Below are 23,795 nucleotides of genomic sequence, written 5' to 3'. Positions count from 1 at the left end.
CATGAGAGCAGAGTCTTTCCATCCCCGGTACCCACCACAGAGCCTGGCATATGGACAGCTCTGAATGTTTATAGAATGAATGAATTGGCAGAGGAGTCAATCTAAGCAGGAGAAACTGCCAAGAACTCAGAGGGAATCAAGAAGGAAGAATGTTGAGTCTTCTTAGAGCTTACCTGCACAGGGGGCTCTCCTAGAGGGAGATGAAAGCTCAGATCATTTACGCATCAGTTAGTAATACATAATACATAGGACAGCCAGTAATTACTGTTTTGTTTTAGATGCACCAGATACATAATCAAAGTAGTCTTCAGATCAAGCGGAAGTCTACTTGAGAAACCACTTCTAGGGAGCCTAATCTACACTTGGACCTGATTTAGAAGATGAGGTCTGAAACTATCCTGATGATATAATGAATTGAGACTTTGGAGGCCTTGGAGAGGGAGTAGTGCATTTTGCAATGGGAATGATAGGAATTATTGAAGGCTGAGGGCAGACTGTTCCATTATATTATCCAAACACTGTCACAGTAATATTTCTCATCTCACATGCTCTTATCCTGTGTGATCTTGCCATCCCCCATCAAGAGGTCTGACGGATCTGGGCAGGCTTGTGATTGCTTTGACTAAAGCATAGGGTATAAGTGATGCCATGTGACCTTACAAGGCTGGGTCATAAAGAGTATGCAGCTTTCATCTTATTTTTCTGACACACTTGCACCTGAATCCTGGAGGAAATCCAACTACCACATCCAAGCTGTGAGGAAACTGAAGCCATAGGGGAAGGCCATGCATAAGGACTCCTGTCAACAGTTCTAGACCCTCGCCATTTAAGTTGTCCTTGCTGAGGCCCTGGGCATTGTGCAGAGATAAGCCAACTTCATCATGCTAGTCATGTTCAAATTCCCAAGCTATAGGACCCATGGACTTAATAAAATAGTTGTATTTTATACACTAAACTTTGAGGTAATAACTGGAACAACTGGATAACTTAAAAACCACATTATAAGAACCATTTGACCTTTTTGTTTAAAGAGTTAAAGAGACTTCATAATGAGTAAGGTATAATTTTTAGTGAAAAAGTTTATGACTTTTGCTTAATGGCTTGCAATGGCTTATTTAGTCATGTCTTTGGTTTTAGGATACTAAGTCATGTGGCTATATCTGATTTCTATATAGTTGATGTGCCACAGTACATTAGTTTGTACTGGTTTGTTTGTAAACATTCCATTTAATTTGCATTTTGTTCTCCTACTTGATTGAAAACTTAATATAATGATTCTTTAAAAAAGAAGACGACGAAGAAGAGGAAGAGGAAGAGAAATGCTGTAAAACAGTGAGATGGGAGTTTGTTAGGGATTAAAGAATACAGTCTCAGCATACTTCAGGACCACCTTGTCCTGACCTGCCAGGAAACAGGCCTGGGACCCACATGCCCTTCTCCCTCCTGTGCTCGCCTCCTCTCCTCTTCAGGGTGCTTGGTCCAGCTTAGAATATCTGATTCTTCTTGGCATTGGTGCTCCCAATTTGTTTGAAAGAAGGGGGCTATATGGCTCAGAGATGAGTGGGATTCACCAAATCCTAAATTCTACAAAGGCAAAACTAGCCTTAAAGATGGAACTTAGACAAGAAAGAGGATCCCTCCACCCCCTCACTTGAGGCCCAAGCCTCCTGCCTATTTTCAGAGGAGGGAGTCTCCCCTCCCACCTACTCAGAGTGAAGAGAAAGTTCTCCAAGTCAGACCCACAGTTCATCTGAGCAGTCCACGTTAGGGGCTACCTTGGTTCCGCAGACTGAGTTGTCATGTCAGAGTTTGATTTGAGAAGCCACACAGACCTACCTGTCCAAAAAAACACCCACCACCCTTACTGCCTTCTGGAGTCTGCCAGGGAAGCCTAAATCACCACCAATGGCGTCAGTCTCTGAGATATTCAATTCAACCAAGAAGAACCCAGTAAATGGCTTTAGACAACCATTCAGGGGCCACTCTGTTCAGAACAAGTTTCCGTGTGGATTCAAGGCCTGCCAGAATTAGGCTCCAACCTACCTATCCCAGCTGTTCCTCTACAGAGCCCCTGCAGGCTCCCGTATTTCACAAACACAGTCATGCCTTTCCCACTCCTGGGCCCTCACTGCTTGCTTCACTTTGGTCTTGTCCCTTAGCGTCTCTGAGACCATTTCCTCATCTAAGAGAACAAAGAGATTAATACTTATTTTGTAGAGAGCTCACTCAACCTTAGGGCTATAAACCTCATCTGTACTCAGGACTTTAAATGCAGGGCTCCAGCTCTTTCTCCTGAGCGGCAGACTTCAACTGCCTGCTTTTAAATATATATAATATTTTTTTCTTTTTTTTTTTTAATCTGAGACAGAGGGAGGGGGAGAGAGTGAGGGAGGGGGAAAGAGGAGGGGGAAGAGAGACATCGATTTGTTGGATTTGTTGTTCCACTTATTTATGGATTCATTGGTTGATTCTTGTGTGTGCCCTGCCCTGACTGGAGCTCAAGCCCGCAACCTTGGCATATGGGATGATACTCTAACCAACTGAGCTACCCAATTGCCTGTTTGAGCTGTTTCAAACAAGCCTCAAACCAAACTCCTGACTATGTTACTCCTCTAGGGTTTCCCATTTAAGTAAATAGCGTCATCATCCAGCCAAGTTCACCTAAGCTAAAAACCTAGGTCCCTTGCCCAGCCGGGCATGGCTCAGTGGTTGAGCATCGACCTAGGATCCAGGAGATTGAGGTTCGATTCCTGGTCAGGGAATGTGCCCGGGTTACGGCTCGATCCCCAGTCGGGGGCGTGCAGGAGGCAGCCGATCAATGATCAATGACAACTCTCATCATTGATGTTTCTATCTCTCCTTCTCCCTTCCTCTCTCTGAAATCAATAAAGACATATTACAAAAAACACACCAAGGTCCCTTGATTCCTTTTCACTCATCCCCACACATCCATTCTACCACCAAGTCCTGCAGACACTATTTCCAAAACATACTTCAAACTGGTCCACTTCTCTCCATCCTCACTGCCCCTACACTAATCCATGCCCCCAGCATCATCTCTGCCTCTCTCCAATTTATTTCCTCAGAACAGCCAAATGTTTTAAAACCATAAATTAAGTAGGGGAAGTTGTGTGTTGGGCAGGGGGGGAGATATGATAAATTTCTGTATCTTCTGCTCAATTTTGCTGTGAACCTAAAACTACTTTTAAAAAATAAAGTTTATTTTAAAAAAATAAATAGCTCAGCCGGGCGTGGCTCAGTGGTTGAGCATCGACCTAGGATCCAGGCAATTGGGGTTCGATTCCCGGTCAGGGCACAAGCCTGGGTTGCGGGCTCGATCCCCAGTCGGAGGTGTGCAGGAGGCAGCCGATCAGTGACTCTCATCATTGATGTTTTTCTCTCTCTCTCTCCCTATCTTTTCCTCTCTGAAATCAATAAAGATATATTTTTTTTAAATAATAAAATAAATAAAGCCACATGACTTACTCCCTCTTTTAAAACCCTTCAAAGACTTCCCATCACTCTTGGAATAAATCCAGTTTCCAAGGCTTTGGTTGATCTGGCCCTGCCTACTTCACCCTCCTCCTTGTTCACTTAACTTCTCCCTCTAATAAGCTCAGGCTTCTTCTGCCTCAGGGCCTTTGCACTAGCTGTTTCATGTGCCTCGAACCCTCTACCCTTCATTTGGCTGTCTTCTTCTCATCCTTCAGGTCACAGCTTAAACTGTGACACCTATCCTGGCAATGTCTTCCTGACAGCCTAACCCTAACCCTAACCCCACATTCTCCTCTTCCCCATCACATCAATCTGTACATTTCTGTCATGGCTTTTATTGTATCTATAATTAACATGCGTACCTGTTTACTTATTTCACTGTCTCCTTTACTAGAATGTGAGTCATATGAGGGCAGGAATCTTGTATGTCTTACTTACCACTATATCCCAAGCACCTTTTATCACACCTGGCACACAGTAGGTATTCAATATACATTTGTTGAAGAAATAAATGAATATGCATATTTTATTGTAAACTACCTGAAATATTTTTAGAAGTCACGGAGTTGCTAACAAGTACTGCAATTATCATTACAGTTATTGGTGCACTTGTCTTCCTTACTACATGGTCAGAAAATGGTACTCAATAAATGTCAGTGAAATTAATTCAAATAGGGACTCCATGGACTTTGAGAACAGATGATTTAGTATCATGAAAGTTGAGATTTAAAAAGATGGTTCTGTAGCAGCACTATCTACTAGAACTGTGATGACAGAAATGGTCCATATCTGTGCTAATACAGTATCCACTAGCCACATGTGGCCATTCAGCTCTTAAAATATGTAGCTAGTGGTTACTGTATTGGACAATTCAGACCAGCATCAGGAAGACCTGTCAGGAGGGAGTGTTTGGGGCATGGATAGGCAGAGATTCAATGGGAAGACAGAAGGCTGAAACTTGGGTGTTCAGAGATAATCTAAGATATTTGAATTTTACCTATGAGTCTTCAGTGGGAAGTCACTGAAGAGTTTTAAGCAGAGTAGAATATTTCACTCATTCATTCATAAATCTGCTTAATTAAGTTTATTTTTTAACCTCTTACCCCATTCCTTCCATAGACAATTGTGTTATTAAATATTTTTGTTTTTATGTATTTGATGAGATATGATTGGTATTTGTGGTAATGGGTCTTTTTATTTTAGTATTTTTAAGTGAAAGAGACTTTACTAGTGAAGCAGTGAGACTGAGAGTGGCTATTCCACAGACCCAGCAGCCGGGAATATGTATTTTTAAGTAAAATTATTGTATATCTCATTCTGTTCCTTACTCTCTTTCTCTAAGCACTGTGTTATTAAGATCCATCCGTGTTGCCATAAGTACATCTAGCCAGTTGCTTCTAATTTCTTCGTAATACTCCATGGTATACATTCAGCTCACCACACCTTACCTATCACACTCCCAGCGATGGATGCCCAGGACGCCTCCAGCTTCCCACCTTCACATACTCATGCATGTCTCCTTACAGACCTGTAAAAGAATCTCTTTTGGTCATGTGCTCAGAAGATGAATTGCTGAATCATAGGGAATGTATAAATTTAATGTGCTTAAATATTGCCAGAAAAAATACATTTTATAAAGATCTTTCTGGCTGCCTTCATTCATTCAGCCAAATATTTACTGGTCACTTACTAGATGTCAGGTACAGTTTTAGGTACTGAGAATACAGCAGTCAACAAGACAGACAAGATCTCAACCTTACAAATTATAAACAAGAAAATATGAACAAAGAAATATCAGGTACTAACAAATATAGAGTGAAAATAAAGTTGGTGGTAGAACAAAATGACTGGGAGGCTATTTTGCTTGTGAGGTACTTTGTGAAAAGTGGGTTGAAGGGGATAGAAACCACTGGAGGTGAGGAAGTCAGGTAGGCAGGAGGCTATTGCAGCGATGGAAGTGAGAGATGCTGATGGTGTAAATCAGGTAGGGACAGTGGAGTCCATATCTCTGCATCCAGATATGGTGGAGCCCTTTACCAAGACAGGGGACCCTGGAGATTTCCAGCTTGCAATTGGCCATCACGGGTCTGGAGCTCACATAGTATAGGCTGGAGGCACAGATTGGGGAGTCATCTGTGTTTGAGCTGTTTATTGGCTTCCTAGGGCTACTGTAACAAAGTACCACAAGCTTGGTGCTTAAAACAACAGAACGGTACTCTCACAGTTCTGTAGAAGTCTGAAATCAAAATGTTGGCAGGGCTACTCTCTCTGAAGCCTTGAAGAGGATCTTTCCTTGCCTCTTCCAGCTTCTGGCAGCCCCAGGTGTTCTATGGCTTACAGCTGTAGCACTTCAGTGTTGGCCTCTGTCATCACACCGCATTCTCTCTATGTCTTTAAGTGGCAGTTTCCTCTTATACGGACACCAGTCATGTTGGTTTAGGCCCACCCTAATGAGTTCATCTTAACTTGATTACATCTGTATAGATCCCATCTCTTTTGTTTTTTCTTTTTTTTAAATATGTTTTTATTGATTTTTAGAAAGGAAGGGAGAGGGACAGAGAGAGAGAAACATCGATGAGAGAAAAACATCATCTATGGCTGCCTCCTGCACACCCCCTACTGGGGATGGAGCCCACAACTCAGGCATGTGTCCTGACTGGGAATCAAACCATGACCTCTTGGTTCTTAGGTTGACACTCAACCGCTGAGCCATGCTGGCTTGGCTGCAAAGATCTTATTTCCAAATAAGGTCACATTCACAGGTACTAGGGGTTAGAACTTCAACATATATTCTTAGGGGACATAATTCTACCCATAGCAGGTCATATGTGAAGCAGTGGGAGTGGCTGAGCTCTCCACAGGAGAGGTTACAGAGTCAGAAGTACTGGGGACTCTGACCTTTAAGAAGGGGCAAGTAAAAGACTGAGGAGCCCATAAGGGAATCTGAGAAGAAAATGGTCTCCAGTTGCATCTGCCACATAGACAGAGGAACAAGAGCAAAAAAGTGTCCATTGAACTAAGTAGTATGACAAATGTCAGTGTCTTTCCTGAATGCCAGACTAAGGGAAGGAGCAGAGCCTGGGTAATGCAAACAGTGTTTCAAGAAATTTAGTTTGGAAGGAAAACTCTGACATATGGAAAGAACTAGAGGAGATGTGAGGCCAAAGGATTGTGAAGAAAATGGAACAGTGCAGTCCCAGTGCAGTGGAAGGAGGTTGATGACTTGGAAGATGGGCTTTGAAGTTAGGCAGATGTGCATTTGAATTCCAGTTTAGTGTGTTCCGCAGTGGTGTGAGTTTAGGCTGGTTGCTTCACTTTACTACACCTCAGTTTCCTTATTTGAAAAATGGGGATAATTATCACAGTATCCACTTCCCAGGGGGGTTGCAAGGACTAAATGACCGAAGGCTTCCAATATGCTTAGAACAGTATATGGCACATAGTAAATGCTCAACAAATATTAGCTGTTACTGCTATTAGGTTAAAAAACACACACAATGAAGGAGGTTTCAAGAAGGAGGTGGTAAGTATATCAGATGTGGTAGACAGGACAAGGAGATAGAAAGTGGAGAAAAGATCGAGGATTTGGCAGAGTGCCAGCAGAGCCTGGAAAGAATGGAGTACAGAGGTAATAGCAGCTAAGGAGTAGATGGGAAAGAGAAGATGGAGGCAGTAGGTATGAAATACTCTTTCTGTTGCAGTTGAGAAGAGAGCAGGAGTTAGGTGTTTTTGTTTTTTTAATCATCACCTGAGGATATTTTCCTATTGCTTTTCAGAGAGAGTAGAAGGAAGAGAGAGAGAGAGAGAGAAACATCAATGTGAAAGAGTCACATCGATTGGTTGCCTCTGGCACACACCCTGACCTAGGCCGGGGATCAAGCCTATAACCGAGGTATGTGCCTTTGGTGGGAATAGAACCTGAGACCCTTCAGTCCACAGGCTGATGCTCTAACCACTGAGCAAAACAGGCTAGGGCAAGAGAGAGCAGGAATTAGAAGGGAGAAGTAAACCCTGATTTGAGCTGTAACAAGGAAGTTGGAGGGGAAAGTTGCTGGGAGTATTTGGTACTGGGGGACCAGGTGACACCTTTTAAATCTTTCAAATATTATTTGATGCCACAAATCTCCACCTTTGCTATGCTAAGCTTGGGCATATCCAGGAGAAGCTGTTCTACAAATGAGGAATGGGCACTAAAGAATGATGCCTTGTGAGAATGTGGTGATATAGCTCAGCAGGGAGGAAATGGGAGGGAGGAAAAAGAGCTCAGAGGTAGGCTTGTCCAGTTTCAGAAGCCTGTGGAACAACTGGCTAGAGAGTGCCTGGTGGGAAGGGCTCAGGGCTGGAGACACAGGTTTAGGAGCTATCAGTAGCAGGCAGTCGCCCAAAGCAGGGGAATGGATAAAAACACCTACAGACAGCAGGTGGCAAGAGAAGAGAGTACAGGAAAGACTGAGGCTGGTGGGGAGGAGAGGTATGAGAAAGGTTGGGCAGTGGAAGCTACAGTAAGAGCACTTCTCTGGATGGAATCGAAAGAGAACCAAAAAACCATCCACTGAATGTCTCAATTAAGAAGGGATTGTAAGCCTGGCCAGCGTGGCTCAGCGGTTGAGCATTGACCTATAATCTAGGAGATCAAGGTTTGGTTCAGGTCAGGGCAGCAGTCAGAGTTGCAGGCTTGATCCCTGCAGGGGGCGTGCAGGAGGCAGCCAATCAATGACTTTCTCATCATTGCTGTTTCTCTCTCTCTCTCCCTCTCCCTCTCTCTGAAATCAATAAAGACATATTTTTAAAAAAGAAGAAGAAAAAGAAAGGATTATAAGACCATTGCTGAAGCCATCTTGGTAGAGTGGTTGGGCAGAAACTGGATTTGGGTTGGGAGTATGTGAAAGAAAGATGAGGAAACAGAGGCAGTAAAGACTGCTTTCATGCCAGCCGGGCGTGGCTCAGCGGTTGAGCATCGACCTAGGATCCAGGACATCGGGGTTTGACTCCAGGTCAGGGAACATGCCTGGGTTGCGGGCTGCAGCCGATCAATGACTCTCATCATTGATGTTTCTATCTCTCTCTCCCCCTCTCCCTTCCTCTCTCTGAAATCAATAAAAGATATATTTAAAAAAAAAAAAAAAGACTGCTTTCAGGAAGTTTGGTGTTAAATTAACAGAGATGTACAAGGCAATAGCTAAAGAGACAGAGTGGTGTTTTTGTGTGTTTTGTAACAATGAACAAGATAGGTGAGACAACTTTAGGTGAGCAGGAGCAAATGAAAAGAATGACAGAGAAAGGAGAAGCCTTTTCCCTAGAATGCCTGGGTCCTTGTTACCTATAGCACACAATAATACTTAAATAACCAGAAAATCACATGCACAAACCCTTCAACAGAATCGGTGGCATCTGCTAATTCTTATCCACAGAGACAGTATGTAACTGTTGTATGTACACGTGTTGTTTCATGGCTCGGAGGACTCAGTGGGAGTACTTTTCCCTGCAGCACCCCCACCCCTGGTCTCCTGACCAATTTTTAATCTTACTATTACAGGACTCACCCTTCCTAGGAGTTTCCTCTCACCCCACCCGCTAACCTTAAAGCTAACCAGTCCACGCTCGAGTTCCTTTCGCACCTTCCATGCTTTGTTGCCGGGGACAGACTGGGAACTATCCTGCTTGCCTCCCCTAGCCTTGGTCTGCTTCTGGCATCCTGTGAGCTCAGGGGTGGGCCCAGGTAAATCGGTCCTTAACGGGCTAAGGGAGGGTGGTCGTTTCTGTATCCTTCACTGCCTCGCCTTGTGATTTAGTTGTTTTCTCATCATTTCTCTTTTTCCGTCCACTGTGCCCTGGGTAAGGGAATCAACTGCGAAACAGTGGGGTGAAGGGCACCCAATTGAAGAACAGCAAGGAAACCGGTGCTGGCGGCCCCCCCAGGAACCGCCAGGAGAGGGCGCTCCAGGGCCAGGACTAAAGGCTGCGGCTGCGGCCGCGGCTGGAGAGTCCGGGTCTGGCGCGGGACACCTGGACCGGGGAAGCGCACGTGGGGCCGAGAGACGCTTGGGGGCACGTGTGCTGTTCCCCGCGCTCCGACCCGGCTAAAAATACGCGCTGCCCAGCGCAGGCCAGGTCCTCCCGGGGTCGCGGAGGCGGCCCGCGGGAGGAGCTACTTCTGGAGCCGCATTATTCTGGGAGGGAGATTGCTGCTCTCGGGACGGACCTTCCGGGCTCCCGAGAAACTGGGGCAAGCTTCCCACCGGCCCCAATCTTGTCATCTGTAGAATGGGGACCATTCATTTATTGAAGAAATATGAAGAGCCTATATTGTGCCTGGCACTGTTCTTATTGCTGTGAAGTTCAGTCTAGCGTTGAGGAGGGCGGGGGTGGGGGCTATAATAAAGAAGCAAACGAACAAACAGGATACTCTCATATTTTCAAAGATGCCATGATAAAAATAAAGGATGATGTAATAGGAGTGATATGTAAGCTGGTATTTGAAGAAGTCACCCTGAGAAACACGTCTGGGCAAAGAAAACTGCCTGTGCAAAGGCCTCGAGTCTGGCCAGCTGGAGAAGAGAGCGGCCAGGGAGAGGGCAGGGAGCTGGAGAGGGAGGCCCCGCCTGGCCAGAGACCACAGCCCCAGCACAGCGGACCCTGAAACTAACCTAGGGTGGCAGACGTCCGAACCGCGGTGGTCTGCGGGGAGGCTAAGATTGCCTGCAAGGAGCTCGAGGGAATTTCTGGGGGCGAGGGAAGAATACCTTGACTAGGGGTATCGACTCCCTGGTTAACACGTTTATCAAAACTCAGCGGAGTTGCGCATTTTATTATATGTAAATTTTACCTTAAAAACAAAGGTGAGAGCCGCCGGCTTGTGAAAGCAACCGTGAGCTGGAAAAATCGTTCTGCTGCGCCTTCCAGCTGGCTCCGCGGGCAAATACCGCAGCCCGGGCTGCGCAGGCATCCTCTGGACTGGAGGGCGGGTGGGAGCGGCTGGGAGAAGTGTTCCTACTCGAGCAGCGTGCGGGCCAGGGCGGTCTCGAGGGTGGAGGTGATCGGTGCAGCTCAAGGCCAGAACGGAGACTGCGGAGTCCTGCCCCCCACCCAGGTCGTTAGGGGCAACCTTCGAGCTGCCCTCCTCGCCCCGCCCTTCGCGCTGCGGCCAGGTGGCGGTTGGGGCGCAACAAGCCCGTTTGATTTCCCGCGGCCGGTGGAAAGGGGCGGAAGGGGGAGGGGAAAGAGGCCGCGGACCAATGGGTAGGACTGTGCGAAGTCACGTGACCGCATCGGGGCGGGGCCCAGGTGTACTTACGGGGCTGCGGGCGAGGGCTTCGGCCGCCCCGCGAAGTCCGGGAGGCGGGGCGGGCGTGCGGGTCCCGGGGCTGCTCCGCTAGGATTGGCCTGAGGCCGGGAGGCGGGTCCGCGCGCGCCGTGGCTGCGGGCTGCGATTGGCCTGGGGCCAGGGCCCTCTGCAGGCTTGCGGGCGAGGCTCTGGGCTCGAGGACCGAGCGGGGTGGCGGATCCGCGAGCCGGGGGGAGGGGCCGGGGCGGCGGCGGCGGTGGTGGCGGAGGAGGAGGAGGTGGTGGCGGGGGCCGGTACTGGACCCGGCGGGATGAGCGAGGCGGAGGCGGCAGCGGTGGCGTCAGCGGCCCCCGTGGCGACGGTGCCCGCGACGGCGGCAGGGGTGGTAGCGGTGGTGGTACCGGTACCGGTGCCGGCGGGGGAGCCGCAGAAAGCAGCCGGCGGGGCGGGCGGCGGCGGGGTCGGAGCCGCCTCAGGCCCAGCCGCTGGGCCCCCGTCGGCGCTGGGCCCCCACACTCCTGGCAACCCGGCGACGGCGGCCTCGGGGACCCCCGCGCCCTCAGCCCGGAGCCAGGCGGACAAGCCGGTGCTGGGTGAGGGGGGAGGACGCGTGCCAGGGCGGTTCTAAGGGGGCGGGCGGGCCGGTGAAGGGAATCGTGGAGCCCAGCGGGGTCTGGAAAGCCTAAGGTGGGCCTGGCCCGAAGGCTAAAGGACTAGCTGGGCTAGGGCGGCGGACCCAAGGAGGTTCCCCGGTGGGAAACCCTGCCTTCCTGGGCGGGAGAGCGCGGTTAGCAGGTCCAGCTAGGGCCCTGGGCGGAGAACGAACCTCAGGGCCTGGCCACGCCCCCGGGGCGGAAGACGTGGCCTCGCTGACTCAGGTTAGCACCCCGTAAGCCTCTAAGTCCGGGAAGCAGGTGCACTAGGGAACCTTACATTAAGAGGACTAGAAAAGCCCCCAGGTATGACCTGAGGGCCGGACTTTGGACCAGGTGAGTACACGATTGTAGGTGAAGGGCCTGGATTTGTAGGCTCCGAGGAACATGTCTTAGAATTGGAAGGGTTTTGAAAGCCTGAGCCTCACTGTGTGGGCTCCCACTTGAAGTTAAGCTTACTAAGTAGTAGGGAGGGAGGTTAGATTTCGGAGTGTCTCAAAACTGAGTCCAGCTCCATCTCTTCCCCCATCTTACTGTCCCTACTGCATCTCTGCCTGGCAGCAATACAAGTCCTGGGCACTGTCAAATGGTTCAACGTCCGGAATGGTTACGGATTCATCAACAGGTATCTGAGGAACCTAGGGAGGGGGTGGAATGGGTGTCTTCCAAACTGGCCTGTGGGACTGGACACCTTCCCCACCTCATCTCTACCCCTGCCGAAGCACATGGTTGCAATGTCCAGCTGACGCTGATTGAAAGTCTTTAATCGTAACACAAATGTGGGCGAGATGAAGCTCCTCATCTTCAAGGGCAGCAGAGGGTTAATGATCTAGGAAGTTGGCAAACCTGGCTCTGACCTTCCCAGCTTGTCTCACCTTCTGGCTTAGTTTGCCTCACCTTTGGGGCAGAATGTACCTGCTCTCTGCGCCCCAGGGCTCCAGGCCTCACTCATTTTCCTGTTTCCAGTAGCGCACATAGCACTCTCACAACTCATCTTCTTTACAGAGTTGTTGGCTCATTTGAACCCCACCTGACAGGACTGAGGTTGGTGGGGGTTGGGGAAGGAGCCAGCCCAGCCAGAAGCTGCCGCTTTTCTTCTTTGGCAGCCTCACCCCCTCCCGGCACTGGGAGGGGCCCTAGTGGCAGATTCTGAGTAAAGCCAGGCCTCCCCCTGTGGGCCCTTCCCCAGCCTGGGCACCCTGCCCAGCCCAGCCCTCCTGGGAGGCGCTAGTTCCCTCTTAGCAGGCTGACCTTTGTGCAGATCCAAGTGCTTTACAGCTAGAATATTTGTTCTAGGGGAGGGCTCTTCTCTAATTCTGAAAACTGAGGACTCCTGGGAGGTTCTGAAGGAAAACCTCTCCCCTCCCCTCATTGAGGTGCTAGGATAAACCGGTAACAGGCAAGCAGTAATAGAGGGTGATCCGATATTCTCTCTCACCCCTGGTCCCTTGGTGTGTTGAAAGGAGGCCTGACCTTGGGGCTCAACTCCTGGTCAAGGCTGAGAATAAAGTTTGGAGGCTGCTTAGAGCAAGTTCTTGACACACTGTCCACATCTCAAGCTTGTTCTGTACCTCTCCTCCTGTCCTCACTTTCTTGCTCCTTGAACGTAGGGGGAAGGAGACAGGAATGGAATTTTGCAACCGTGATGGGGGTTGTTGGCCAGGGACAGTTACACCCAGCACTACCAGGTTCTAAGCGGCAGAGGGTGGAGTGCACAGCTCCTGCAAAGTCAATCTGCCTCCCCGTCCACCCTTTCTTCATGAAGCCCAGGTTTCCACCGAGGTTTTAAGTATACTTCGCTTCATTCCTGCTTCTGGGGGCCCTGTCTACCTCCAAGCAGCCATGGAAGGCTGGAGAGGATGGGCCTACTGATTTAGGAAAGGACAGCTAGGGAGTCCTCAGGGGAGGTGAGCACCTCACCAAAGCCACCTCCTAACAACCCATCCTGTTCTGCAGGAATGACACCAAGGAGGATGTCTTTGTTCACCAGGTAAGAGCTAGGTTGGCTTTCTGAGGGGAAGAAACTGGCCTCTCTTTGAAAGCTTTTGCCATAATACTTAGCACACATCATCTCCTCCAGCTTTTACCTCACAACAGCATGCCCACCAGGAGATAGTTTCCCTCCCTATCTGCATCAGGTGCCTGAATTAACTGCCATTGGCCCCACTTGTGTTGGGTTGTCTGTCAGAAATGTATGTGCTGCCCTCTGAGCATGGCATGCTCAGTACCTACTGGGACCTGTTAACACCACAGGCGATGTTCAGTGGGAAGGGCACAGGCTAGTGGTTCTCAAAGTGTGGCCCCTGCACCAGCAGCATCACCTGACATCCAAATTCTCAGGCGCCACCCCAGACCTACTTGAATCAATCAGACTTGGGGGAGAGGCCGGCAATCTGTTTTAACAAGCTCTCCAGATGATTCTGATGCATGCCATGGTTTGAGAACCACTGCTTTGGTGGAAAGAACTCTCAGTGGGATTGAGGTAAGAAGCACAGTACATTTTACCCACTTTGCAGCTTAAGACACTCTGCTTTTTGTTTTGATTCTGAGTTCATGTTTCTTGCCTCCCTTTTTGAAATCCCTGAGGGGTAAAGGAGGAGGGAGTGTGTCCTGGGGACAGTGGTAACTGCACAATTGTTCCTGAGGCCCCTAGTTTATGGCTTTTCCCCTACTAAACTCTACCTTCTCCTTGCTTCACCCTCCAGCCCCACCCCACAAGTAAAATGGTGAAAAGAATAAAATGGGGTGGTGGGCCCAGCAGGAGTGAGAAACTCTAGTCCTCACCTTTCTCATGGCCTTTCCCCTAACCAGACAGCTATTAAAAGAAACAACCCCAGGAAGTTCCTGCGCAGCGTTGGAGATGGGGAGACTGTGGAGTTTGATGTCGTGGAAGGAGAGAAGGTTTGGGGGCTGTGGTGGGATATAGAGTGGGAGGATGGCCTAGATGTCATCCCAGGCTTTGCCCCTCCTTAGGCCAGCTCCTCCTCTGGCGCATTAGCCCAGACTGTGTTCTCATGCAGACTTTGTCGTCTTTAACACTTTGGCTGCTTTAAGGGACATCCTGAAGAACAAATCCCTGCTATCACTCAGTAATTAACATCTGGGTTTCTTTGTAGTTCAAGCACTTCTATGTCTGTTCTTCACATGGGGTCCTGTCCCAGGCTCTCAGAGTCAGCCCTCTAGTAAGATGGACAGTTGCTGCCAGACCTTTCTGCTTCTACACCCCCCTACTGCCAGTCTTAAACTCAAGAGGGTTCAGTAGCAGTTATTTCAGAAGGGCAAGCTGCATGCCTGGCCAGCGTGGCTCAGTGGTTGACCATCGACCTATGATCCAGGCGATCGTGGTTTGATTCCAGTCAGGGCACATGCCCGGGTTGCGGGCTCAATCCCCAGGAGGGGGTGTGCAGGAGGCAGCTGATCAATGACTCTCTCATCACTGATGTTTCTATCTCTCTTTCTCTCTCTCCCTTCCTCTCTGAAATCAATAAAGATATATTTTTTTTAAAAAAAGGGACAAGTTGCAGAGGTGGCCCTTCCTAGAAGGGTCCAAAGATGCCATTGCCCTGCTAGGCAAGGTGGAAGGAAGTTAGAGGGGCTGAAGAAATCTGGAGAGGAGATTTAGCTGGAAGAAGGGGAAGACTAATGATTCAAGCATTTTGGGAATGTTGTGCATTTGTTGTTGGAGCAAGTTCTCCCCACCTCTTTTCCAGGGCGCAGAAGCTGCTAATGTAACTGGGCCTGGGGGGGTGCCAGTGAAGGGTAGCCGCTATGCCCCCAATCGACGTAGGTTCCGCCGATTTATTCCCCGGCCTCGCCCAGCTGCCCCACCACCCATGGTGGCAGAGGCTCCATCAGGTGGGACAGAACCAGGCATCGAAGGGGAACGAGTTGAAGACCCTGGGCAGAGGCCCAGACGACGGCGCCCACCACCCTTCTTCTACCGACGTCGCTTTGTGCGAGGCCCAAGGCCCCCCAACCAGCAGCAGCCTATAGAGGTGAGGGGAACTGGGAATGTGGAACTCGCTTCCCAAGTCCTGGGAAAAGAGTGGGAGTTGGTAGAGAGAGAGAGAGAGCACAGAGTCACCAGAGGAAGTAGAACCCAGGGTTGGGAAGAGCTGTGGACACCAGGGTCCTAGGCAGCTGTTGTTGCTCCAGCTCACCAGGGCCTGTGTATCTTCCCAGGGCACTGATGGGGTAGAACCTAAAGAGACAGCCCCATTGGAGGGGGACCAACAGCAGGGAGATGAGCGGGTCCCCCCACCCAGATTCCGGCCCAGATACCGAAGGTAAGATTTTCCAGGGCCCTATCTTCCCCTTCACTGTCCAGTATTGGATGAGGGTGGTGGGTGTAGGCGCATAAGGGGGGTTGGAAGGATGGGAAGGGGAAGAGCTAAGTTCTCAGATAAGCCTGAAGCTAGTGGTTTGGGGTGGGGAGGTGGGGGGGTGGGGATTTGGGTAGCCTAGAGATTGATACATAGGTACCCTCGGGAAACAGCCCTTGGGGCTAAAAGGCTGGCTCCTGGGGTGGAGATGGGGATGGGGAAGCTGGCTGGTCCATCTCTCTAGGTGGAGTCCTGGGAGGGAGGGAGGCAGTCTGCATTGGAATCCCTATGCTCTTCAGGGTCCCTACTTCTCTCCCCAGGCCTTTCCGCCCCAGGCCACCCCAGCAGCCTACCACAGAAGGTGGGGATGGCAAGACCAAGCCCAGCCAAGGTCCCACTGATGGTTCCCGGCCTGAGCCCCAGCGCCCACGAAACCGCCCCTACTTCCAGCGGCGACGGCAGCAGCCCCCTGGACCCAGGCAACCCACAGCCCAGGAGGTGAGGACCTTGGACTGTCCATCTACCGTGGAGCCAACTTTCTTCTCTCTTCCCCCATTCCCTTCTCCCCCTCCCCTTTTTATCCTTTCCCCTTCCCATGTCACTCTATCCTTCTGTTCCCGTATCTCCTGGCCCTGTCCCCACCCCACACTACCCCTTCATTCAGCCTAACATCAGAGCCATACTACTGGGTCCACCACTGGCACGCACCCCCGCCCGCCAGGAAACCCCAGCAGAGGCAGTCTAGCCCGTGTCAGCCCCTGCAGGCTCCCTTTTCAGCTCTGCTTGGAGTCACAGCACCAGCTGTGGATGTGAATTGGGGGAGGAGTGGGAAGGGGCTATGGGAATGGGAAGAGAAAAGGTGGGAGAAGATTGAAGTTGGAGGGCCCTAAAGGACAAGAAGGTCCCAACTGACCACACTTGTTCTTTCTAGACCTCAGCCCCCATCAACAGTGGGGACCCCACCACCACCATACTGGAGTGATTCCAACTCGAGGACACCCAGAACTACCATCTGGTGAGTGGCTGCTCTAGGAGAGGGCCCAGGGTGGGAAGCCAAGAGGGCGGGGGACTGGGTCCTGATAAGTTACTAGTCATGACTTGTCCATTTCTTCTTCTCTCTTAGGTATCTGCCAGGTTTTCCAACTGACCTGCACCCTACCCAGCACCCCTCCCCCCTTTCCCATATTCATGACATCAAAACACTGGCTTTTCCCCCTTTTCCATGAGACTCAGGAGGGCCAAAGCAACAGCCTTTTGCTTTTTTTTCTCTCTCCCCTACCAAGGGTTGAAGGAAGGGATCCATCCTTTTTGTTTGAGGCATCAACTCCCACCCTAAATCAGGCTGAGAAGGAACCAGCCAGCTCTTACCTCCTCCTGGTTGTTTTTCTTTCCCACCCCAGTTTATTTTTTGTTTCCCCTCTACCCTCTACCTCTGAAGCCATTTTATGAACTGTCATGTGCCACCTGAGCCTCCAGTAAAAACAAAAACAGGCTTTCTTGTCGTCTTGGTCTCTGCCTCTTTTCTGTTAGAATTGCTGGTAACTGGCTGGTAAAGGTGGGGAGCAGCCTGGTCACGAATTGTTGTTCCCATGTTTCTAGCTGTGGAGCTCTGAACAAGTGCTTTCATCCCTGTGAAAGTCACTTTTGCCATCTGTAAAATGGGGATAATGTTTTCCTTGCAGAATGAGTGTTTTGTAAAGTGCTGAGAACAGTCTGGCACTTGCAGCTACACCTTATTAGCGTTTACTATTAATAAAAGCTATGACTAGAAATATAAGTGGGGGCATGAGTGACAGCATCCAGAGGAATCTTCTGCCTGGAGCTGAGGCAGGATAGAGAGGAAGAGTGGGGAGGGAAGCTGTGGTCCGTCACTGTCTGAGCCCATCCTTGAGTGCCTCCACGACAGGACACTTGTCTCATACAGTGACTTTATATACGTATCTATATATTTACATTTAGTACAACAGACTTTTGGTTTCTTCTTGCGACCCCTTCTTTTTCAAACATGTATAAAAATATCTGAAGATTCCTCCCAGCCTAGTGTTTATAGGCAGCCTTTCAAATCTCTCTTTCCTTTAGTTGGTCAAAAGTCTGTGGGTACAACACCCTTCCACAATGGGAGAGGAGGAAAGAGCTAGGGTCCCAGGGGCAGTCAAAGTAGGGCCCAGAGCCTTAAGTTTAGAGGCAGGAGCTTGTTATCCCTTCCTCTCACATATGGGCAGGTGTTCCCTCTCACCCTGGAAGGTTGAGCAAGAGGACTGAGCCTTTAGTGAGAGAGGTGAGGTCAGACTTTGGGAGGGTTCATCCTTTGCCTTGGATGGATCAAGACAAAGCCCTCTTCACCCAGAGTCTATGTGACAAGAATTCAGAGAAAGTGCCAGAGTGGGAGGAGTCCAAGGTGGTAGGAAACTGGATTTCTCTTGTCCACTCCTGCTCTGTACTTCAGTTCACCCCCACTAAACTCAGTCCTAGAGTCTCTCCTCCAATCCCTCTTCTCTAGCAGAGGGGCAAAAGTTCTGGAGCTGAGGTGGAAAGGGGTGAACTATGGAGGAAGGAGGAGAGGGACAAGAGGGGAGAATGGCCCACCTCGATGGCCACAGCCTAACCACAACACATAAATAATCCAAGAAAGTCACACGAGGGGAATGAGGGGGTGCTAAGACCACCTCTCCCTCCAGCTTCCCAATTCCACCAGGCTGCAGGGGCTTTCTCCACCCTGGATGTGATGGGGAAGAGAGGGTTAAAGTGCCACAGAGGAAAGGAGGGGGTCTCTGGGGACAGAGAGAACTGGCTCTCCCACCCCTGCCTGGTCCCTCAGTCATTCTCATCTGGCCCTAAGTACTCAAGTTCTGTGCTGGGTTTCACCTCCTGCTCTAAAAGAGAGGGTGTCCGATGGAAGGCAGCTGAGATCTGGTCAAACGTCCGGCCTCGGGTTTCAGGCACTTTTAAGAAGGTGAAGATGAAGAAGCCGAGCAGGAGGACCGCAAACAGAAGGAAGACGTAGGGACCCATAGCATCCTGGGACAGGCAGAGAAAGAGGTGTTGACAGAGGGGAGGGAAAGGGCAGTCTCAGGCAAGCTATGAACTAAAGTCTCCATAGGGAGCTGGGATACTGCAGATAGCAGGTGGCTCCTTTGCAGGGCAATGGGAATAGTCAGGAATGAGAAGTTAGGACCCTCTGAACCCCAACTCTCCTATAGTTTTTCACCCTCTTACCATCCTGTGTTATTGCACTCAAGAGTTTTAATATGTTTATAATTTTATTCCTAGTCTAAAGTTATGCCACTAGTTTGTTTTGAAGACACCTCTATTGCTATGTGACCTATTTCAGCTCCCGGCTTTCCTTTGATCCTGGTGGAGCTGGGGGAGTGCTGACTGGAAAGTCAATGGGCTAGCTGTGAGTTGCCCCCACTCTGGCCTATGGTTGTGGGAGATTGGACAGGAGCAGGCCACCTACCGCAACATATTGGAAACCCATGCCAATGAGGAAGTTGCACGACCAGTTGGAGAAGCTAGCCACAGTCACGGCTGCTGGGCGGGGTCCCTGGCTGAAGAGCTCAGCCACAATGAACCAGGGGATGGGGCCAGGGCCAATCTCAAAGAATGCCACAAAGCCGAAGATGGCCACGATGGAGACATAGCTCATGGCTGGAACTCGCTCCTGCGGACAAGGCATGGAGGGTGGGAATTCAGGTCAGGTCTTTCTGGATCTTCTTTTGCCCTCAACCCAGAAAACTAAAATCAGCCCCTCCCAGCAGCTCACAGAGAAAGGGATCTGCCACCCTAGGTTAAAACAGGCCCTTGAGCACTTCTAAACACTGACATTCAGCTGGTTGCCCTATGCCAATTCAAGGTAGAGGGAGTGTTATGGACTCTCAGCTATTAAGATGATCAATTCTCAAAAACAGAAAAAACAAGGAAAAAAAGAGGGGGGGGGAAAGATGATCAATTCCCCATTGGTTCTAAAGCTGGGTCCTCAGGAATTATTGTTTCCAAGGTTGGACAGTGGCTCACCCTCTGGGCTGCCAGAATTGTGCTACAGCTTTCTCCCAGAGTGGGAGGAAGTGCAACCTAGTTCCCTCAGGAGCACAGACCATGGTCCTGGCATACAAGCTGCCTCCAGGATCAAAGACACATATGCCGAGGAGTGGCCCTGGCTGGACACAGAGCCTGTTGGGGCAGTCCCCATGGGTTTGGGCCACTGGTCTCTTTCCCACTCTCCCGACCTCACCAGCAGAAGCAGAGCCACAGTCATCAAGATGGCACAGCCACACATTCCTGCCAGGCCCAGAAGATGGAGTGTCCGGCGCCCAGCCCGCTCCACCAAGAGCACCTGCAGAGAGAGTCAGGGCTTGGCAGGTTGGCTTCAGGTTATGGGGAGTGAGAGGGATTGGGTGGGTGGAGACAACTAAGGGATGTGACCATTCCAGGGGCCAGTAGTTACCGAGATCAAGGTGAAGACTGTGTTGACCACACCAGCTCCTATGGTGGCATACGCTGGCTGCCCTACCCCCGCCGACTCAAAAATGCTGGTTGAATAATAGAAAACCTAGAAGTGGGGGAGAGAAAAAGGGGATGGCAGGGATGTCCCTTCCTTCCCTGCAGCCACATCGAGCTGGACTGACCCTGACTTTTAAGGGAAGGGGGCTTTTTCTCTCCTCCCCTCTGCTTGGGCTGTTCCCTAACCCTGCCCTTCCTGGACGCTGCTGCATACATACGGCATTGATGCCTGAGAGCTGCTGGCTCAGCTGCAACACAATGGCAATGATTAGGGGCTGCCGGTGGGTACGGCTCCCCAGGAGCTGCAGCAGGGACAGTGGCCTTTCGCGCTCCAGCTTCCGCTTCTCCTCCTTCAGCTCAGCCAGCGCTCCAGACACATCCGCCCAGCCTGTCAGGCGCTTCAGACCTGGAGATGAGGAGGGTCAGGACTGAGAGGACAAGGAGAGGGTCTGAGAAGGGGACAGACACTAGCAAGATGGGGTGGAAGCTCACTCCTTTTGGCGGGTCCCTCCAGGTTCCGAATGATGTAGAGGTAGCGGGGGCTTTCTGGGCAGAAGGGCAGCAGGACCAGCTGCAGGAGGGCAGGCAGCACTGTGATGCCCAGGAGTAGTGGCCAGAGTGTGGCAGTGCCCAGCATGGACTCCAAGCCCAGCACCTGCGGGAGAGGATGGCAGGCCATTCAGCCTGTTCCCCAGAGCCCCTCCGCAAACCCCTCCCTATCCCCGCATGAGGCCAGGCCCAATCACCTGGGCAATCAGAATGCCAATGACGATAGCCAGTTGGTTGAGTGTCCCCAAGGCGCCCCGCAGGTGAGTGGGGGCGATCTCCCCCACATACATGGGCACCAGCCCCGATGTCAGCCCTGGAGAGAGTGAAGAAGAGAGGCTGAGGCAGCTGCCCACTCCTTCCCACCAAACCCAGGGATAGTGAAGGAGAGCAGGGCACTGGGCAGGGCCATGGCGCCTGTGGGTACCTGAGTAGGCACCAATGAGGAACCGTCCAAGGATGAGCATCTCATAGGAGGCAGCAGCGTTGGCCAGGCCCATGAGGGTGCCCCCCAGCACTGCCAGGGCGTTGTTGACCAGCATTGCCCTCTTCCTGGCAGGCAGAGAGTGGGGCTGTGAGAGTTAGGGTGCCTGTACTATGGCTCCCTTCCTGTTCCCTACCCTTGTCCTTCCGCCCCGTACCTTCCCAGCCACTGAGAGATGACGCCAATGAGGAAGGAGGAGACCATGCCGCCCACAGAAAAGATGGCCACGGAGAGAGCCCAGAGGGTGGTGAGGGTGCCTGGGGGGATGGAGCCAGGTCCCCCAGGTCCCTGCCTCCCCAGCCATGTCTCATTGTAGCTCTGTTCAATCACCTGGGGAGACAGACAGGAGTGAGTTCCTGCAGACCCTCCCCTCTCTGCTCATCCCTGCTGTCCCCTCCCTTCCTTGTTTGGGCACCCCCACTCTGCAAGCCTCAGGACTCTTACCTTCTGTGGGGCATTGATGACCCCAATGTTGTAGCCAAACTGCAAGGAGCCAAGCACAGCAGAGAATACTGCAAGGACCAGGGTCCCAGTGACTCGCTGCTGAGGAGGTTCCCCTTCCTGGGCAGGCAGAAGTAGAGAGGAGGCATGTCACATGAAAATATGGTTTCTTTCCTTCTTCAGGGACCTGGGCCTGCGCCCAGCCAGAGCCTTATGTTACTGGGTTCCATCCAACATGTTGGGTGAGGGAAACTGGGCCATATTAGGACTTGCGGGATCTGTGTAAACAGGAGCAGGAAGAACCCCACAGTATGGGCATGGAGGAGAAACTGAATGTTTGAGTCCAGCCGGCAGAGAAATGTTTGAAGACCTAAGCCTCACAATTCCTCTGTGACCTTGGGACAGGCTTGGCCTTAAGAGAGTTGAGTTCAGATTAGCATGACCTTGGGCAAGTCATTTCCCCACTCTGAACATAGCTTTCCTCTAGATTAGGAGAGAAAGGGGGGATGTTGCTTGCTTTGCCTACCTGTCAATGAAAGTGTGATAATCAAAATAAAATGTTAACCATATCCTGGACAGTGCTGGTTTTATAAACTAACAGTGCATTATCATCATCAGCCTCTGTCCTCTTGCCTCCCTTCTGGGGGTTCTTTCAGCAGGCTCCTGAAGGCCCCCAACAGGCTCAAGAAGAGCAATTCCAAAAAGGGCATCGCGGTCATTCCTCCCTGCCGATGGCCCTTGTGGTGGCCTGCTCTATCTCCGCCCCGGTCTCCCCTCCCCCTCTAAGCCCCGAGGAAGGGCAGGGGGCCATGCCTAGCTTCGGCCCGGAAGGGCCAAGCCCAGAGGATGGGGGCGGGAAAGTGGTGTGAGGGGCGGTGGCGGTGGTGACCGCTCACTGGCGGCACAGACTGTCTCCAAGCAGAAACCTGAGCTGGGGGGTGGGGGGGTGGGGGGCGGCTGCCACTCCTCTCTGCCCCTCCACCAACCGTGGGGCCAAGGGAAAGTTCAGCGTTCTGGAGAACCACCAGGAGCGGGGCGGGGGGGCAACACAGGGCCTCCGGTCCTAGAAAAACTGCGCAGGAGCCGCAAGAGAAGCTCCTGGAGTTCAAGACCCGCCTGGACCTGCTTTCTCAAGCTAGATCGAGGGCAGAGTGTCACTGATTCTGGCGCAATTCACGGAGAACTAGAGAAGGGGGCGAGCCCTGTTCTCACAAAATCCAGTTGTGGCCCGTGGCCCCGAGCGGTCCCCCAGACTCCCTCAGCCTCCAGGAGGGACTGGAATCCGACAGTCACGGGTTGTCCAGACGAGTATAAATAGCCAGTCTCCCACCCCCACCCCCTGCGCCTGCGCAGGGACCGCCCCTCAGCTGACCCCAGCTGCGACCCCAGCCCGAGAAAAGCGAGACCCGCGCCCCCATCCCACCGCCTCATGCTGAACCCTACTTCTGAGCCGATCTGTTGGAAGCCCGACGGCATCTTGTCTTAGGAGCTGGAGGCAAAGGAGCTGCGAGTTAAAGACAGGGAGGCGACTGGGGGTCTTCGGCCCAGCCTGGCGGGCAGAGGGCGCGGGGGCGACGAGGGTCCCGGCTTGAAGTGAGGAGGGTGGACCCAGCGGGACCCACAGCCGCCAGCCAGGGAGCTCGAGAGCGGCAGGGCTCCGGGGGATCTGGCCGAGCTGGGCCACAAGGAAAAGACCCGAGGAGCCCCCGCAGCCCCCACGGGCCACGCCCTTCACAACACCCATTGGCCAGGAGCCCGCACACCCCAGAAGGCCACGCCCCTCCCTAAACCCGGGGTTTAGAGCTTGGCACCTGATAGCGGGTTGGTCAGCCAGGCCACACCCCACACGGTGCCCGGCGAGACACGCCCCTGGGTTCCCTCTAGGTTTGAGAAAAATTACTTCTGGGAGCGCAGAAGGCCCCGACCCCTCGCGTGAAGACTCCTCCCACCAGCTAAGGTTTTGGGGCTCAAGAGGCGACTTGCGCCGCGAGTTGGGTCCGCGGGGGTGGAGAGGAGGGAACGGGCCAGGTGTACTCGCCCGGGAGGGGACCCGGGCGGCCTGAGACACC

The 23,795-nt window shown here is 51.6% G+C and overlaps 2 protein-coding genes across 2 annotated transcripts; one reads left to right on the top strand and one right to left on the bottom strand.

The window, feature by feature from the left end:
- Positions 1-11,090: 11,090 nt before the first annotated feature.
- YBX2 (Y-box binding protein 2) lies at positions 11,091-17,248 on the top strand (the record flags this gene model as incomplete). The annotated part of the gene is made up of 9 exons (XM_081160999.1): positions 11,091-11,373; positions 11,995-12,058; positions 13,390-13,423; positions 14,245-14,334; positions 15,144-15,428; positions 15,616-15,719; positions 16,076-16,253; positions 16,687-16,770; positions 16,879-17,248. 8 exons carry the CDS (start codon positions 11,091-11,093, stop codon positions 16,735-16,737), a joined length of 1,089 nt encoding a protein of 362 aa, XP_081017125.1. The 3' UTR covers positions 16,738-16,770; positions 16,879-17,248.
- Positions 17,218-23,464, bottom strand: SLC2A4 (solute carrier family 2 member 4). The gene is made up of 11 exons (XM_081160998.1): positions 23,170-23,464; positions 21,730-21,846; positions 21,443-21,615; positions 21,229-21,353; positions 21,002-21,117; positions 20,748-20,910; positions 20,474-20,661; positions 20,200-20,304; positions 19,987-20,088; positions 19,213-19,416; positions 17,218-18,773 (listed from the first exon to the last, which is right to left on the bottom strand). Exons 1-11 carry the CDS (start codon positions 23,200-23,202, stop codon positions 18,570-18,572), a joined length of 1,530 nt encoding a protein of 509 aa, XP_081017124.1. The 5' UTR covers positions 23,203-23,464; the 3' UTR covers positions 17,218-18,569.
- Between the last annotated feature and the right edge of the window lie 331 nt (positions 23,465-23,795).

The sequence above is a fragment of the Miniopterus schreibersii genome, assembly GCF_964146895.1.
Source record: "Miniopterus schreibersii genome assembly, chromosome: 16".
NCBI classification, from domain to species: Eukaryota; Metazoa; Chordata; class Mammalia; order Chiroptera; family Miniopteridae; genus Miniopterus; species Miniopterus schreibersii.
Note: the sequence above shows the minus strand (reverse complement) of the source record. Positions and strands in the feature narration are given on the sequence as shown.

Excerpts from the sequence above, each read along its gene's own strand:
- SLC2A4 (XM_081160998.1), bottom strand. The coding sequence starts at position 23,202 with ATGCCGTCGGGCTTCCAACAGATCGGCTCAGAA. Across the intron at positions 21,118-21,228 it reads CCTCATTGGTGCCTACTCAG|GGCTGACATCGGGGCTGGTG; the intron begins GTACCCACAGGC and ends CACTCTCTCCAG. Across the intron at positions 20,089-20,199 it reads CAGTCTTCACCTTGATCTCG|GTGCTCTTGGTGGAGCGGGC; the intron begins GTAACTACTGGC and ends CTCTCTCTGCAG.